The sequence below is a fragment of the Pleurodeles waltl genome, chromosome 10, assembly GCF_031143425.1.
Source record: "Pleurodeles waltl isolate 20211129_DDA chromosome 10, aPleWal1.hap1.20221129, whole genome shotgun sequence".
NCBI lineage: Eukaryota > Metazoa > Chordata > Amphibia > Caudata > Salamandridae > Pleurodeles > Pleurodeles waltl.
The window spans coordinates 80,835,752-80,854,505 of record NC_090449.1 but is presented as its reverse complement, the minus strand read 5'-3'; the positions used below and the strand labels follow the sequence as shown (position 1 = coordinate 80,854,505).

At 45.6% G+C, this 18,754-nt stretch overlaps 1 protein-coding gene across 2 annotated transcripts in view; it reads left to right on the top strand.

Annotated features, from left to right (window-relative positions):
* Nucleotides 1-18,754, top strand: part of LOC138261133 (uncharacterized) — a 170,668-nt gene that overhangs the window by 138,551 nt on the left and 13,363 nt on the right. For both annotated transcript variants that reach the window (XM_069209809.1, XM_069209808.1), the window contains 3 exons: nt 1,814-1,932; nt 12,347-12,514; nt 17,055-17,257. In XM_069209809.1, coding sequence (XP_069065910.1) covers nt 1,814-1,932; nt 12,347-12,514; nt 17,055-17,257 — 490 coding nt within the window. The remainder of the gene's footprint in view (nt 1-1,813; nt 1,933-12,346; nt 12,515-17,054; nt 17,258-18,754) is intronic.

The window sequence follows — 18,754 nt, the reverse complement described above, 5'->3', positions numbered from 1 at the left end:
AGGCCTGCTGCTAGCAACAGATGGCTGCCCCTGTTGCAAATCCCCACTTTTGGCAGGAGCAACGGCAGGTAAATGCACAAAGGACAGGTGGAATGGCCACCCCCGAAAGGTGTTGCATGAAAGGAGACCCCTCCATTTTATTTTCCTCTATCTTGCATTGTAGTAAATTAGCCAATCAGGGGTAGAGAAGTGACCTCTTCCCACAGGATGTAGTCATTCAGTGGGTGTAGCCACCCTAAGATAGATGACCCACTGGACCCTACTAGGTACTTCCCTAATCGCCAACTGAATACAGTATTTAGTGGGCCCCCCTAGCTCTGCAGATCAGATTCCAAGGACACAAGAAGGCCAGCAGCAAAGAAGACCCAAGGCTCGAGAACTGAAGTCCTTCTGCACCAAGAAAAAGGCACCAAAACCTGCCTGCTGCACCCAGGACTCAACAGTTACCACAGAGGGGTTGCTCGGACATCAAACGGACTGTAAAAACCCTCAGGGAACTCCACTCTTCTCAAAATTGCTGAAGATCTAAATCAAGAGTGAAAGAATCACTCTTTTGTATCAAAGATCCATAGGCCAGTGAAGTCAAGCTTACTGACTGGCTGCTGACCAAGAAACTAGACACTGCAGCCAGACCAAATTTCACCTGATGGACCCGGAAGACAAACCCTGCAAACGTGCCAAGTTGGTGGCACTGTGACCTCTGGTGGCTGAACCGTACAATAGCCAGGGGTACTGGAACCCCAACGTCGGTCACCCAGAAGGACAGTCCACTCCAGACTCCAAAAGGTCCATGGGGAAGCCCCAGTCAAGGAACTTCAGAAAACACCAGAGCCACCCACCAGAGTGGCCCTGCTGACCTGCAGGTGACCCTCAAAGTGACCTACCTCCTGTGCAGTGCTTTTCCAAGTGGTCCTCCGCAGTGGTCCTGTGCCAGCTCCAAAGACTTCTTGCAGCTGCTCCTGCAGAAAAGAGGAACCATCTGAACTTCTCCAGCTGGTCCATAGGGCCCACCGTCAACCTCAACCTACAGCCGAGAGAAGATATTGGTAAACGCATTGCCTGATTTTATGTGCTTTTTAAAAGTTTTCTTCCATTGATTCCTATGGTGCGTAGTTACGCACAGAACTGGGACATTTTCTAAACTTTGGAAACTCATAACTTAATAAAATACTCACCTGATCTTGGTTTTAAAAAATGTATACAAATCTGAAGTATTTTTGTAAAGTGGTCTTGAGTTATTCTTTTGAGTGTGTGTCTTGCTTTATTGATATTGTGACTAGAACAAATCCTTTGCACTTATCCAGTATTAGCCTAAATGCTTGACCAAGCTACCATAAAAATTAGAGCATTAGGTGGTCAAGTTTTTACCTCTGTAAACCAACGTGTGGTTGGCTGGACTCTGTGCACCGTGTACAACACTTTGTACACTACATAGAGGGCCAGCTTCCTACACCTCCTGTGCCAGTCCTACAGTACAAAGATTGAAGATGGTAGCTTAGCCATCTGAAGTAAAACATTATATCAACAGGTAATGGTACTTACACCTTATATAGTTGTGGACTGGACTACTGAGCTACTAACTGGGTCAGTTGAAATTGTTTTAATTTGGGTATAGCTGTTTGGTGGGATACACTATATGTTTCATTCTGGTTTTATGACATTATTAATTAAAATTTGAAATAATAAACTCAACTAAATTTAAAATACACTACAACTGGGAATACTAACATTACCTATCTATCCCCAAAACAAACACACACCATTGCACAAAGATTGCACCATTTAATTTTGGTTTCTCTCATTGTCTCCACAGGCAACGCATGTGCTTCTGTTGCCACTAACGACAGGGAGTGGTTGACTATGTATTTTGGAACCTTTTCTAGTGAGTTCACAGTGGATATTTTCATCAGCTTAAAGAGCAACTTCAGAGGGGTAAGTAAACCATCAATTACTCTGTCCGTATGATGCCCATCACAAATCCATCTCAATAATTAAAAGTTGTTCATTCACAACCCACTTTTTGTTCAATTGTTTGTCTCCTTTACTTCTCTCTTTCTTTTCCATTTCCTCCCCTTTCTCTCTCTTTCTATGCTTCTAGCTCAGTTTTCCATTCACTCCTTGTCTGCTCTTTCAAACCAAAGCATGGTTATCAATCGTATGTCCTGTAGGTCCAGCTGGACAGATATATGCTAGAAAAGATCGACAACCACTGTAAATAATTATCATCTAGATTTATTGTATGTAAATGGATCTTATGTGCAAATCCTGAAAATTTGACATGGATCTGGATCCTGAAAACTCCTGTTTGAAATTTACTCTTTATGCTGCGGAAAAGGCAAAATGACTGGCAATCAAATTACCGGGTATGGGCCTGATGTAGAACTCGGCGGATGGGTTACTCCGTCCACAATGGTGATGGATATCTTGTCTGCTGAAATCTAAATCTCATTATCTTCTATTGGATTTAGATTTCGGCGGGCGGGATATCCATCACTGTTGTGACGGAGTAACACGTTCACCAAGTTCTAAGTCAAGCCCTATGTTTTCCATGCAGAGCATGGGAACATTTCTGGCATTACTAGAAAGCGTTCTTCTATTCAGTAGTAACATACTTGCTCTGTTTTGAATAAACTTCCCTTCTTCAGCCTGGCATGGTCATAAATTAATAGAGGCCAGAAGCTCCAGTTTACTAGGATAATGTTTGACATGGTGTGCTCAATTCACAAAGCTATTATTCTTCATAAAAGTAATTTTAGAATTGAACATGGTTACACCTACATCTGCTAGGTCTTCACAAAAGGTGATGATATATGTGTAAAGAAATGTCTCCCTGTTGCAGTTACCCCCCACTTTTTGCCTGATACTGATGCTGACTTGACTGAGAAGTGTGCTGGGACCCTGCTAACCAGGCCCCAGCACCAGTGTTCCTTCACCTAAAATGTACCATTGTTTCCACAATTGGCACACCCTGGCATCCAGATAAGTCCCTTGTAACTGGTACCTCTGGTACCAAGGGCCCTGATGCCAGGGAAGGTCTCTAAGGGCTGTAGCATGTATTATGCCACCCTAGAGACCCCTCACTCAGCACAGACACACTGCTTACAAGCCTGTGTGTGCTGGTGAGAACAAAATGAGTAAGTCGACATGGCACTCCCCTCAGGGTGCCATGCCAGCCTCTCACTGCCTATGCAGTATAGGTAAGACACCCCTCTAGCAGGCCTTACAGCCCTAAGGCAGGGTGCACTATACCATAGGTGAGGGTACCAGTGCATGAACACTGTACCCCTACAGTGTCTAAACAAAACCTTAGACATTGTAAGTGCAGGGTAGCCATAAGAGTATATGGTCTGGGAGTCTGTCAAACACGAACTCCACAGCACCATAATGGCTACACTGAAAACTGGGAAGTTTGGTATCAAACTTCTCAGCACAATAAATGCACACTGATGCCAGTGTACATTTTATTGCAAAATACACCCCAGAGGGCACCTTAGAGGTGCCCCCTGAAACTTAACCGACTGTCTGTGTAGGCTGACTAGTTCCAGCAGCCTGCCACACCAGAGACATGTTGCTGGCCCCATGGGGAGAGTGCCTTTGTCACTCTGAGGCCAGTAACAAAGCCTGCACTGGGTGGAGATGCTAACACCTCCCCCAGGCAGGAGCTGTGACACCTGGCGGTGAGCCTCAAAGGCTCACCCCTTTGTCACAGCCCAGCAGGGCACTCCAGCTTAGTGGAGTTGCCCGCCCCCTCCGGCCACGGCCCCCACTTTTGGCGGCAAGGCTGGAGGGAACAAAGAAAGCAACAAGGAGGAGTCACTGGCCAGTCAGGACAGCCCCTAAGGTGTCCTGAGCTGAAGTGACTCTAACTTTTAGAAATCCTCCATCTTGCAGATGGAGGATTCCCCCAATAGGGTTAGGATTGTGACCCCCTCCCCTTGGGAGGAGGCACAAAGAGGGTGTACCCACCCTCAGGGCTAGTAGCCATTGGCTACTAACCCCCCAGACCTAAACACGCCCTTAAATTTAGTATTTAAGGGCTACCCTGAACCCTAGAAAATTAGATTCCTGCAACTACAAGAAGAAGGACTGCCTAGCTGAAAACCCCTGCAGCGGAAGACCAGAAGACGACAACTGCCTTGGCTCCAGAAACTCACCGGCCTGTCTCCTGCCTTCCAAAGATCCTGCTCCAGCGACGCCTTCCAAAGGGACCAGCGACCTCGACATCCTCTGAGGACTGCCCCTGCTTCGAAAAGACAAGAAACTCCCGAGGACAGCGGACCTGCTCCAAGAAAAGCTGCAACTTTGTTTCCAGCAGCTTTAAAGAACCCTGCAAGCTCCCCGCAAGAAGCGTGAGACTTGCAACACTGCACCCGGCGACCCCGACTCGGCTGGTGGCGATCCAACACCTCAGGAGGGACCCCAGGACTACTCTGATACTGTGAGTACCAAAACCTGTCCCCCCTGAGCCCCCACAGCGCCGCCTGCAGAGGGAATCCCGAGGCTTCCCCTGACCGCGACTCTTTGAACCTAAAGTCCCGACGCCTGGGAGAGACCCTGCACCCGCAGCCCCCAGGACCTGAAGGACCGGACTTTCACTGGAGGAGTGACCCCCAGGAGTCCCTCTCCCTCGCCCAAGTGGAGGTTTCCCCGAGGAATCCCCCCCCTTGCCTGCCTGCAGCGCTGAAGAGATCCCGAGATCTCTCATAGACTAACATCGCGAACCCGACGCCTGTTCCTACACTGCACCCGGCCGCCCCCGCGCTGCTGAGGGTGAAATTTCTGTGTGGACTTGTGTCCCCCCCGGTGCCCTACAAAACCCCCCTGGTCTGCCCTCCGAAGACGCGGGTACTTACCTGCAAGCAGACCGGAACCGGGGCACCCCCTTCTCTCCATTCTAGCCTATGTGTTTTGGGCACCACTTTGAACTCTGCACCTGACCGGCCCTGAGCTGCTGGTGTCTTGACTTTGGGGTTGCTCTGAACCCCCAACGGTGGGCTACCTTGGACCAAGAACTGAACCCTGTAAGTGTCTTACTTACCTGGTAAAATTAACAAAAACTTACCTCCCCAGGAACTGTGAAAATTGCACTGTGTCCACTTTTAAAACAGCTATTTGTCAATAACTTGAAAAGTATACATGCAATTTTTATGATTTAAAGTTCCTAAAGTACTTACCTGCAATACCTTTCGAATGAGATATTACATGTAGAATTTGAACCTGTGGTTCTTAACATAAACTAAGAAAAGATATTTTTCTATACAAAAACCTATTGGCTGGATTTGTCTCTGAGTGTGTGTGCCTCATTTATTGTCTATGTGTATGTACAACAAATGCTTAACACTACTCCTTGGATAAGCCTACTGCTCGACCACACTACCACAAAATAGAGCATTAGTATTATCTATTTTTACCACTATTTTACCTCTAAGGGGAACCCTTGGACTCTGTGCATGCTATTCCTTACTTTGAAATAGCACATACAGAGCCAACTTCCTACATTGGTGGATCAGCGGTGGGGTACAAGACTTTGCATTTGCTGGACTACTCAGCCAATACCTGATCACACGACAAATTCCAAAATTGTCATTAGAAATTCATTTTTGCAATTTGAAATTTTTCTAAATTCTTAAAAGTCCTGCTAGGGCCTTGTGTGTTAAGTCCCTGTTTAGCATTGTCTTTTAGAGTTTAAAAGTTTGTTAAAAGGTTTGAAATTAGATTCTAGAAACAGTTTTAGATTCTTTAAAAAGTCTTCCAACTTTTAGCAAAATAATGTCTGATACAGAGATGAATGTGGTGGAACTCGACACCACACCTTACCTCCATCTTAAGATGAGGGAGCTAAGGTCTCTCTGTAATATAAAGAAAATAACCATTGGCTCCAGACCTACCAAAATTCAGCTCCAGGAGCTGTTGGCAGAGTTTGAAAAAGCCAACCCCTCTGAGGATGACTTCACAGAGGAAGAAATTAGTGACTTGGAGGGCAATTCCCCCCTTCCAGTCCTAAATAGGGAGACCAGGGCCTCTCAAGCCCTGTCTCCAAAAATGATAGTCAGAAATGTTGCTTCCCTCACAGGAGGGTCCAGCATTTCTGAAATCACTGAGGATGCTCTCAGTGAGGATGACCCCCTGTTAGCCAGGATGGTCAAAAGATTGGCTTTGGAAAAGCAGCTCCTAGCCATAGAAAGGGAAAGAAAAGAGATGGGCCTAGGTCCCATCAATGGTGGCAGCAACTTAAATCGGGTCAGAGATTCTCCTGACATCCTAAAAATCCCCAAAGGGATTGTAACAAAATATGAAGATGGTGATGACATCACCAAATGGTTCACAGCTTTTGAGAGGGCTTGTGTAACCAGAAAAGTGAACAGATCTCACTGGGGTGCTCTCCTTTGGGAAATGTTCACTGGAAAGTGTAGGGATAGACTCCTCACACTCTCTGGAAAAGATGCAGAATCTTATGACCTCATGAAGGGTACCCTGATTGAGGGCTTTGGATTCTCCACTGAGGAGTATAGAATTAGGTTCAGGGGGGCTCAAAAATCCTCGAGCCAGACCTGGGTTGATTTTGTAGACTACTCAGTAAAAACACTAGATGGTTGGTTAACTGGAAATGAAGTGTGTGACTATGTTGGGCTTTATAATTTGTTTATGAAAGAACACATTTTAAGTAACTGCTTCAATGAAAAGTTGCATCAGTATCTGGTAGACCTAGGTCCAATTTCTCCCCAAGAATTGGGAAAGAAGGCAGACCACTGGGTCAAGACTAGGGTAACCAAAACTTCCACTGGGGGTGACCAAAAGAAAGGGGTTACAAAAACTCCCCAGGAGAAAGTGGGTAACACTAGAAACAAAGAAAAAGAGTCCTCTGTAGGCCCCCAAAAACCAGAACAGGTGGATGGGCCCCAAGACACAACCCAAAACAAAGGCGGGTACCAGGGTAAGAACTGGGATGCCACTAAGGCATGGTGCCACAACTGTAAACAGTCTGGGCACCACACCAAGGACACTTCTTGTCCCAAAAACAAACCCCAGAACAAAATTCCTGGGGTAACCAGTGTAGCCATGGGAGATGACCCCTCAGATGAGGAGGTCTTCCTAGCCTTCAACTGGAAACAGGGCCCAACAGGTGAGTTGGAGATTCCAGAGGGAAGTAGACACTTCCACCACCTACTGGTGAATGGAATCCCAACCACTGCCCTGAGAGACACTTGTGCCAGTCACACTATTGTGCATGACAGGCTGGTGCTCTCAAACTAGTACATCCCAGGTGAGACTGCCAGGGTAAGAGTTAGCCTAGACAGGGTCACTAAGAGGCCTGTGGCTTTAGTGCCCATAGAAGTGGGTGGCACTCTTAGCTGGAGAAGGGTAGTAGTCAGTACAGACCTCCCCCTTGATTGTCTCCTTGGAAATGACTACCCAGAGGTTAGTCAGAGCCCAAGAGAGGAACTGTTCCAGTGCCAGTCCTCTCCCAAGGATTCTGGAAGTCCTGCCTCTGCAGTAAATACAAGCAGGCCCCAGAAAAAGAAGAAAAGAAAACAGAGTAGGAGGGGTGGACAACCTTTAGCCAAGGTTACAGCAAGCCAAGGAGATTCTGCTCCAGTAGGGGAGAACTCCAAAAATGGCCCTGATAAAGTCCAACCTGACCCACAAGAAGTCCTGGCTAGTCAGGCAACTGTTAAACCTGAGTGGGTGGCTCCTCAGCTAACAGAAGAAAGAGTGGAAGAAGGGTGTTTACTACAAGATGTGGTAACCCCCCACTCCAATACAGCAGACAGGCAACCTGAACCCAAAGAAGCCTGTAACTTAGCCCCTTCCCTTTTAGGTGAAGAGCTAAAGGTGTGGTTCTGGGCACTGACAGCTGTCAGTGGCCTCTGCTGGGTGTTAGCCTTTATGGCTGCACTATCCTTAGCATGGTGGTCTGACCCCATGCCAAATAGCAAGTTAGGCCCCCTGACCCTATTGGTCATGGTGGGGTTACTCCAGCTCTGGGTAACCTCTATGGGTAAGCTAGGGGTAACCCTGGCCAAGATAAGATTAGCAGAGGTGGATACCTCTAAACCCAAAATAAAAAGAATGGGTGGAGACATTGAAGAGGCAGACAAGAGGCAATTCAGACTAGGTCCTATCACTGTGGAAGTGGGTCAGTTCCCCAAAGGGAATGACCTGAACAGAAGGATGTAAGGCAGAGTAGGCCCTGCAACTAACCAGCCTATTTCTCCTACTCTTCCTCGCCTGACAGACTAGGAAGACTCTCCCAGCTTGGGCTGAGTCTCCTGGCCTGTGGGCTGGGGGGGGCTTGTGTAAAGAAATGGCTCCCTGTTGCAGTTACCCCCCACTTTTTGCCTGATACTGATGCTGACTTGACTGAGAAGTGTGCTGGGACCCTGCTAACCAGGCCCCAGCACCAGTGTTCCTTCACCTAAAATGTACCATTGTTTCCACAATTGGCACACCCTGGCATCCAGATAAGTCCCTTGTAACTGGTACCTCTGGTACCAAGGGCCCTGATGCCAGGGAAGGTCTCTAAGGGCTGTAGCATGTATTATGCCACCCTAGAGACCCCTCACTCAGCACAGACACACTGCTTACAAGCCTGTGTGTGCTGGTGAGAACAAAATGAGTAAGTCGACATGGCACTCCCCTCAGGGTGCCATGCCAGCCTCTCACTGCCTATGCAGTATAGGTAAGACACCCCTCTAGCAGGCCTTACAGCCCTAAGGCAGGGTGCACTATACCATAGGTGAGGGTACCAGTGCATGAACACTGTACCCCTACAGTGTCTAAACAAAACCTTAGACATTGTAAGTGCAGGGTAGCCATAAGAGTATATGGTCTGGGAGTCTGTCAAACACGAACTCCACAGCACCATAATGGCTACACTGAAAACTGGGAAGTTTGGTATCAAACTTCTCAGCACAATAAATGCACACTGATGCCAGTGTACATTTTATTGCAAAATACACCCCAGAGGGCACCTTAGAGGTGCCCCCTGAAACTTAACCGACTGTCTGTGTAGGCTGACTAGTTCCAGCAGCCTGCCACACCAGAGACATGTTGCTGGCCCCATGGGGAGAGTGCCTTTGTCACTCTGAGGCCAGTAACAAAGCCTGCACTGGGTGGAGATGCTAACACCTCCCCCAGGCAGGAGCTGTGACACCTGGCGGTGAGCCTCAAAGGCTCACCCCTTTGTCACAGCCCAGCAGGGCACTCCAGCTTAGTGGAGTTGCCCGCCCCCTCCGGCCACGGCCCCCACTTTTGGCGGCAAGGCTGGAGGGAACAAAGAAAGCAACAAGGAGGAGTCACTGGCCAGTCAGGACAGCCCCTAAGGTGTCCTGAGCTGAAGTGACTCTAACTTTTAGAAATCCTCCATCTTGCAGATGGAGGATTCCCCCAATAGGGTTAGGATTGTGACCCCCTCCCCTTGGGAGGAGGCACAAAGAGGGTGTACCCACCCTCAGGGCTAGTAGCCATTGGCTACTAACCCCCCAGACCTAAACACGCCCTTAAATTTAGTATTTAAGGGCTACCCTGAACCCTAGAAAATTAGATTCCTGCAACTACAAGAAGAAGGACTGCCTAGCTGAAAACCCCTGCAGCGGAAGACCAGAAGACGACAACTGCCTTGGCTCCAGAAACTCACCGGCCTGTCTCCTGCCTTCCAAAGATCCTGCTCCAGCGACGCCTTCCAAAGGGACCAGCGACCTCGACATCCTCTGAGGACTGCCCCTGCTTCGAAAAGACAAGAAACTCCCGAGGACAGCGGACCTGCTCCAAGAAAAGCTGCAACTTTGTTTCCAGCAGCTTTAAAGAACCCTGCAAGCTCCCCGCAAGAAGCGTGAGACTTGCAACACTGCACCCGGCGACCCCGACTCGGCTGGTGGCGATCCAACACCTCAGGAGGGACCCCAGGACTACTCTGATACTGTGAGTACCAAAACCTGTCCCCCCTGAGCCCCCACAGCGCCGCATGCAGAGGGAATCCCGAGGCTTCCCCTGACCGCGACTCTTTGAACCTAAAGTCCCGACGCCTGGGAGAGACCCTGCACCCGCAGCCCCCAGGACCTGAAGGACCGGACTTTCACTGGAGGAGTGACCCCCAGGAGTCCCTCTCCCTCGCCCAAGTGGAGGTTTCCCCGAGGAATCCCCCCCTTGCCTGCCTGCAGCGCTGAAGAGATCCCGAGATCTCTCATAGACTAACATCGCGAACCCGACGCCTGTTCCTACACTGCACCCGGCCGCCCCCGCGCTGCTGAGGGTGAAATTTCTGTGTGGACTTGTGTCCCCCCCGGTGCCCTACAAAACCCCCCTGGTCTGCCCTCCGAAGACGCGGGTACTTACCTGCAAGCAGACCGGAACCGGGGCACCCCCTTCTCTCCATTCTAGCCTATGTGTTTTGGGCACCACTTTGAACTCTGCACCTGACCGGCCCTGAGCTGCTGGTGTCTTGACTTTGGGGTTGCTCTGAACCCCCAACGGTGGGCTACCTTGGACCAAGAACTGAACCCTGTAAGTGTCTTACTTACCTGGTAAAATTAACAAAAACTTACCTCCCCCAGGAACTGTGAAAATTGCACTGTGTCCACTTTTAAAACAGCTATTTGTCAATAACTTGAAAAGTATACATGCAATTTTTATGATTTAAAGTTCCTAAAGTACTTACCTGCAATACCTTTCGAATGAGATATTACATGTAGAATTTGAACCTGTGGTTCTTAAAATAAACTAAGAAAAGATATTTTTCTATACAAAAACCTATTGGCTGGATTTGTCTCTGAGTGTGTGTACCTCATTTATTGTCTATGTGTATGTACAACAAATGCTTAACACTACTCCTTGGATAAGCCTACTGCTCGACCACACTACCACAAAATAGAGCATTAGTATTATCTATTTTTACCACTACTTTACCTCTAAGGGGAACCCTTGGACTCTGTGCATGCTATTCCTTACTTTGAAATAGCACATACAGAGCCAACTTCCTACAGTATGTGTAGAACAATTTATTTCTGCACAGGGCCAGTCTAGACACCAAACCAGCCCTGGCAAATTAGGCCAGAGCAGCCCCCATACTGCATGTCGTAAATGAGCACAACATGTCACTGGTGGACTGGCCGGTGGAGGCCGGTTTACCTTCTTGGGGTGGGATATTGTTGGTGGAGGACAAAATGGCAACGTTCCTGCCTGTAGAAGACATAAACCACTGAAATACAAAAACAAATGGTTTTAAAGCATGCTTTGAGCCATTTGCTTTGTATTGTTTATTTATACGTGCTTACATTTACTTTGTATTGTTTATTTATAAGTGCTGCAGGCAGGAACCTGGTTTGCCGGTCCCCAGCAACTAAACCGGCCCCAAATATCAGTGAGCCCAGCCCCCAACCTGCCAGCCGACCAGAAAACTTGCCTGGTAATGCCAATCTGGGCTGATTCTACATAATGTTACCCATGGTCCCCAAAACAGTAGCAAATCCCATGCAAGTAGTGGGAAGAGAACTGATCAAAGGGTAGTTTGCCTTGTAATTTTGCCAATGACCACTGTACCATTCTGGAAATGGTGGTAGATTTACACCACAATGGGAATGGAAGGGCAAGGGAACTCCACCACACTTTGTGGGGATACAGCAAAAGACGTTTTGCATGGAGATAATTATTTTCTTAATGAGAAACTATACAAAAAATAGAAATTAAACAGTGGTGGTGTGAACTGTACAATGAGCACATTTCGTCATGGTAAAAGGCCTACACAAAAAAACAGATCACATGAAATGCTCATGAGCATGCCCGGACAGCTGTAGCTGGCACAGATTTCCAGACATGTAACTGGGAAGTTTTGTAAATTGACATAACTTGCGAATCTATGTTTGGAAAGGACAAGGGTCAAGCGCAAGAATATGGAAAGCCTCTATTTAAATAGTTCTAAACTGTAAGAAGATGTCCCAGCATTTAATGGTCCATTCACAACTGCATAAATCTCCAAGCTATTCCAAAAGAAACAAAATATGATGATGAAATGGTCACATGACTTCAGGTGAAATTCATAATATATATTTTTTTGTGAATGAAAGCAAGTTTAGGTGTACTTTTTTGTTTTACAAATTCACTAGATAGTAATCTGCTCCATGCTTATTCTATTTTACTAAATAGAATTAAGTAGGTAAGTTAGCAGTTGTGAAATGGGTGTGGGGTGTTTATGCCTGTTGTGTAGGGATGTGTAGGTTCATGTGGGTTGTTGTGGTAGCAGAAAAAGAAGTGAGGAATGTGTGTGGTTGTTATATGTGTGTCCATCTGTGCACAATAGTAGCAGTCGTATGGTTACTCCAAGCCTAACAATGTTTGTTTTATATTGTAGGACGACTGCTATGACATTCTCACTGCCAGTCAGCTGTCCAGTTTGTCAGTACAAAGTTCCTTCATCCTCAATACCAGTGCAATCAATCTTGTGTTTAGCTCAGAGAAGATGAAGGACATTTCATACTTAAGCATTTTCCTGGATGAACTAAGAACGAGAATATTGGTGGTAAGCAAGTACAGAATACATATTGTTTTGTAGCTCCTGTGGTATTTAAAAGTGGGAGCTGCCGATTAGAGATAGGACTGTTGTGAGTAGGCACAAAGTTATCAAGTGATTTTAGTTAGAGTAGAGCATCCATGAGCCTGAGAAGTATGTGATGCCTCATGGTCTGCAGTGCGGTATGAAACAAACATATTGTTCATCTTAATAAATGCAGTGAACTGAATACAGCTGGAATCTAAGGTAGGATCTAAAGCCAGATGTACAAAATTGTTTTTATGGTCCCAAACATCAATTTAAACTGTCTGCAACCATGAAAATGTTCGTAATATGCCCAAACTCTATTATGGGAGTCAGAAAACGAATACCAACTTTTCAAACAGGTTTTTTACTCAATATCACAAAATCACTATTGAATGCATGCCTTTAAAATTACCGTTTTATTTTTGTTAGGAGCTCTATAAGTATTTTGCAACCAAATTACAGTTTCAAAGCATTGAGAAATTACATAACCTCAAAGTTGGGATGATAAGCCATTCGCAAAGGAGAAAGGGGTTTGAAAAAGAACCTCTGTCCTTTTGTGAAATTTAAAAAAAAGTTTGTTGGAGAGAAGGCAGTGATCCAGTCAAATGGAAGGTCTGAAACAAACTTTTTTTTTTAAAGTAAGCTTTCGTTTTTAAACACAGCCCCAGTTCCATTAAGGATGATGGGCCCCACTTCGGTAAAAAATATACTTTTTTGAATGCAATCACAGACATGGTGGTCTGAGGTTTTGCTGATCTCAGGAGACTACTATCCCTGTAATGGCATCAGATCAGATTAACTCACAATTTGCAACCTAGCTCATTAATATTCATGAGATAGATCAGATTGCAGCTCACTCATAATGGAGATTGTGCAAACCTACCTATTGGTACATTGGTTGGTTAGCAAATTGCAACCAGTATGTTTTTGATCTGTGTAAACCTTCAAATCCATTAAAGGTCAAAGATGTGGTTTCATGTATTCAAGTAGACACCAGTTCTGAACATACTCCTTATTTGGGGCTATTATTTATTGTGCAGTTTTAAATACAGCTAATGTGGTCTGCTGGCGTTTGATTGCTATGCACTGATGTATTCTACTTAGAATCTGAAGACGTCAGATACAGAAGAAAATTATTGAATAATCTAAAAGGTGGCTCAGTCTGTAAGACAAGTCCCTATGTAAAAGAGGAAAGAAGCAATACAAGAAGGAAAGAGGGCCAATAAAGAAAGAACTCTGAAATGAAATCTAAGGCCATCCTTGGAAAAGAGAAATGGATTATCAGAAAGATGGGCAATCAAGCATGTGTGGGAGAAAAAAAATCCAGCACAGTAATGCCAATGATTCAGACATCGGGGAGTTAGGGGTCAAGGGCATAAGGATAAATAAAGGACAAGATTTAAAATGCATTTAAAACAGGAGGTGTTTCAATTGCTTTTTGAAAGTTGCATGACAGGAAGTGGTGGGAGACACTAAAGGCAGGGAATTTCAAAGTCTCCTAGTGCTGCCACAGAATTACAGTCATAGATCACTCGTTTTTTTGAAGGCAGGTGGCAGGAGGAGGAGAGTTAGTGCCATGGACCACTATCTATTTTGTTTATCTGATCAAACCCTTTCACCCCCAGGCTGCAGCATGCAATAATAATTCCACAGTTAGAAGCACCCCTACATTCCGCCAGTGGCCACCTTCCCTCCACTCCTCCATTACTCTACAAAGACACCTTGTGCCGTCCGTTTCGGACGCAGGATCGATGCTTCCATAAACACAGTTGTCTGTTACCGAAGGGTGCCATCAAAAAGGTGCACCACCTCAAAAAATGGTAGTTGACTAGGGATGCTGTGAAGGGGATGTGCTATTTTGTCTGAATTATCTAAAATTCTTGCTTCCAATTTGCATAGGAGCTCAACTCACTCTATAACTCACTCCTACAAATAGTTATACAGTGCAACATCACATGTCCTTCCCTTGCTCAACGACTTGAGCAAGGTTCTGTGGTTGACTGGACACTAGCTTTTGGAGAGGGTGGTCTCAGCACCAGTGAATCAATTGGATTCATTGATGTGCCTTGGTTACACATCTATGTGTTCAAAGGGTGGGTATTATCAGTGGTATGGTCTATGTTTGGGTGTTTTATGTTATTATTGTATTCATTTGGGTCATAGATGAGTCATGGATTGGCTATGTGCTTTTCAAGAGGATTACATGCTGAGGCTGTAGGTGAGGGCTGATTTGTGTACACAGTTGAATAGATATAGCTGCCATGACTTGGTGGCCTGATTAAAAGCTTTGCTTTGCTTCTTATCAGCACTTCCTTCATTCACATCAGTCTACCAATGTCAGATGTCACCCATTTTGCCTACCGTCTCACCTAGTTTTCAAGGCCATGCTTGAGGCCAGGAGATAGGTTTACTGTATCACACAATTGTGTAAAAAGGTAATTTTCAGATCATGATATCATTAACCAGGTGCCACAACTGTGAAGCACTATAAGGCTTCTGCCTTGCCCATCTTAAGAAAGCACCAGCACTCATCTGCATGTGTAAATGCAGCTTTAGTTAAGAAATGTGTTGTTGCTTCTGGTCAATCGGAGAAAAGAAGGTACCAAGCTTTTTTACAGAAACCAGCGATCCTGGGGTTATTTAGTAACAACTAGGATGTCACTCAGTACAGCACAGACTTCTTTATTTCAAGTACGTTACTTGGGAAAGTGTAGTCTACCTTAAAAGGTCTGCGAATTATTCTCGCTTTACAATTGAGTTGTAATTTCACATAATTAGAAAAATGAAACACCACTTGGTGCCTGAAAAAAGCAATATATGTAACATCACAATGCCCCTGAAGGTACAGGGCACCGCCTACTTGGAGTTTCCTCTATCTCTTGCAGTCCCAAACAGAAAGTAAAATAAAAACAAAATGGTAGACAGATGGTCTGTGGAAATGGTCTACAAAGACTCTGATTCCAGAAATGAGCCGGTAAGACGGAGCTTTATTGCTTGACAAGCAGGTAGCACCAGGTACTGACTCCAAAACACTGAGGGGGTCATTCTGACCCTGGCGGTCTAAGACCGCCGGGGCCAGGGTCGGCGGGAGCACCGCCGACAGGCCGGCGGTGCCCCGCAGGGCATTCTGACCGCGGCGGTTCGGCCGCGGTCAGAAGAGGCAAACCGGCGGTCTCCCGCCGGTTTACCGCTGCCCTTAGAATCCCCCATGGCGGCGCAGCTTGCTGCGCCGCCATGGGGGATTCTGACACCCCCTACCGCCATCCTGTTCCTGGCGGTAGGGGGTGCCGCGGGGCCCCCGTAAGAGGGCCCCGCAAAGTATTTCAGTGTCTGCTAAGCGGTCATTCAGCGGCGGTACCTTGGCGGACGGCCTCCGCCGTCCGCCAGGGTCATAATCAGGCCCTGAGTCTAGACAACATATCAATACGCGTCAGTATTTTAGGGGATCATATCACTGGAATCATTCAAATAGAAAAGCTCCATATGTCGACCAAGGGAAAAACTATGTAAGGCTACAAATGGTATTTTGTGAAGCTTTCATTTCCCTGCCCATACTGTTAGTATTGTTTCAGCTCAAGTTACATTTTCAAAGCAAAAGGAAACAAGCATTTGGAAAGCCAATTGGTCTGCATCGGCTGAAATTCTTTTGGCTTTGTTAATGCTTGTTTTGTTTTGCCATGTTTTTTAGGAGACATTCTTTTATAAAAAATGGAAAAAAGCTAATTTGTATTCTTGATATAAAAGAATTGCTATGGTAGTGCGTGGAATACAAGGGACTACTTTGAATATTGAGGCGCCCCGAGGGAAAGTGTGGAATACTGTCACTCACAGGAAAGTTAGCCAATGGTTGAAGTAGCTTGGCCTGATCCATCTGCGCATGCTGCAATGGGCAGAAGAAAATGTGAGTGACACTACAACAGACCAAGGGATGAAGAGGGCTGGCTGAAAGGCCATCTAGTAGGCGTGTTATATATAATTTAAGTAAAATCAACAGTAAATGTCATGTATAATGCATGCATACAAATCATAGACTAAATGCCCTATGATGTGTTTTACTTGGTATAAGCAGTAGTACCCATAAGGGGATTTTAGTCCTCCCTCTTCAACCATTGGTCTGCTGTAGTGTCATTAACTTTTTTTCTTTGACCCACTACAGCATTTACCTTGGGACAGTGAGTCTGCCCATGTCAGCCATTGAATATCTTCACTGTGAGTAAAAGCATTCTGCTCTTTCCAAAGGTGCACACCCTCACATTAAGTAGTGTTTTTTTTATGGGCGAGACTCCAGGAGCTGCCCTTACATTGCAAATTTTGGACAAAAATATTGACAAACAGACATTGGTAAAGTCAAACACCTGGCAGCCAACGCTAGACCTACTGGCTTTGCCAATGGATAATAATAGCGACATACTGTAAGAGAGGAAGTTGTGCTCTAAATGAATCCAGGAAAAATGAATAAACTATGTTGATAATTTCATAGAGGGCACGCATTTGATTAAATGTCAATATTCACGTCTTTCAGGACAACACGTTGTTAACGGACAATAGAATTGCGGCCACCATCTTGATGAACACCTTCGAAACTGTGGGCCCAATGCTTGGAAGCATGCCGTTGTCCAATGTGACACACCTTCTTGCCATAATCGACTTTCTATTGCCGTACATCAACTCGACTGTACTCGACTACGTGCCTAACGATATATCCTGTACTGTTTATCAAAGAATGTAAGTATTTTCATGTCACTCAGAAGTCCATGTTTCTGAAAAGGGTTTGCGCTAGGAAAAAATCGTGAGCTCAAGAACAGTGCACCAACCCATAATCCGAAATTTGACGGAAATTAACCCTTAAGATTTGAGATGCAGTAACAAAAATCTATTAGTGTCCTGAATTATATCAGGCAAAAATAAACATAGGCACAATATTTATTTTATTAAATAAAAACAGATCTATCATATCATATGGAAACCCTTATTTAAAAAAAACAACTGGCGAGCAGAGTGTATCAAGACTAGAACATAGCGTGGCCTGTTACGCAGTCTCTATTGCACATTTGCTACCAGCCTATTAAAAATCGGCGCTCCGTTTCACTGGATTTCTTTCTGTCATGTTCGAATTATCATTTTGAAAGCCACCAATGACCTTGAAATCTGCAACATCTCTCATGTACTGTAGTAAAACAGTACATGAGCTTGAAACTCACAGATGTGCCTTTCACACCTTCTGAAAAAGGGCAAACTGTCTTAACCACTTTAAGTTTCCGGGAAATGTCATGTAGCTCCTCCTTGGGACTCCTATTCTACGTGTTAGGAGTTCTTCTCTATTGCTTAGAAATTAGCACAGGTCTAATGGAGCCTCCCATGGAAATAGAAAAGTTACTTACCTTTGGTAACAAACATTCTGATGCCTATCTTTCTGCTGATTCCTCGCCTTTGATTTTTCCAGGCACCAGTCTGGATTCAGAAACTTCTTCCATAGCTCTCCAGCGTTGATAGGGGGTTTTGGTTCTGACCTACATCAGAGCTACATTGTATTATTATTACTGGAGCCATAAAGTGCCCACCCTGCATCAGTTCTCATTCATTTTTAACTACGTCTTTCGTTTGCAACGTGAGCATACTTTGCGCGATGATATAAAGAGTTACAGCACACTTGAGGTCCAATCTATGTAACCATTCATCCTCCTTGGTAGGGTGGATGAAGATTTATATTCTGCAACTTGCTACCTTGACGAGCTGAGATCATCACAACCAAAAAGACAGTCTTTAATGTGAGGAGCCTCAACTGGCAACTATGCAGAGGCTTAAACGGAGCACCCAATAAAAATGTTGACTCTAAATTCAGCACCCATTCTAGAATGACAAAAGGGACTGGTGAAAATAAGTTAGTTAAACCCTTCAAGAACCTAACAACCGTAGGTGACTTGAACTAAAACTGTTGGTGCCAGATTTAAGAAACGTTGCGCTGCACCCAGTGCAGTGTGACTTTTCATGAGCCCCTTAACGCCCCCCCAAACGCCACATGTGTGCGCCGTATCTAAGCACCGTGGCGGTGGTTAGGAAACTAGCTTGAACATTTTTGATGCTAGTTTGGAGCTTTGCAGGATTAGCATCAAACGTTTTTGACCCTAATCCTGCAAACACCATTGAGGCCCATTGTAAACAATGGTGTGCCTTCTTTTAACGCCTGCTCTGAGCAAAAGTCCTATGAGACCAAACTCCCTA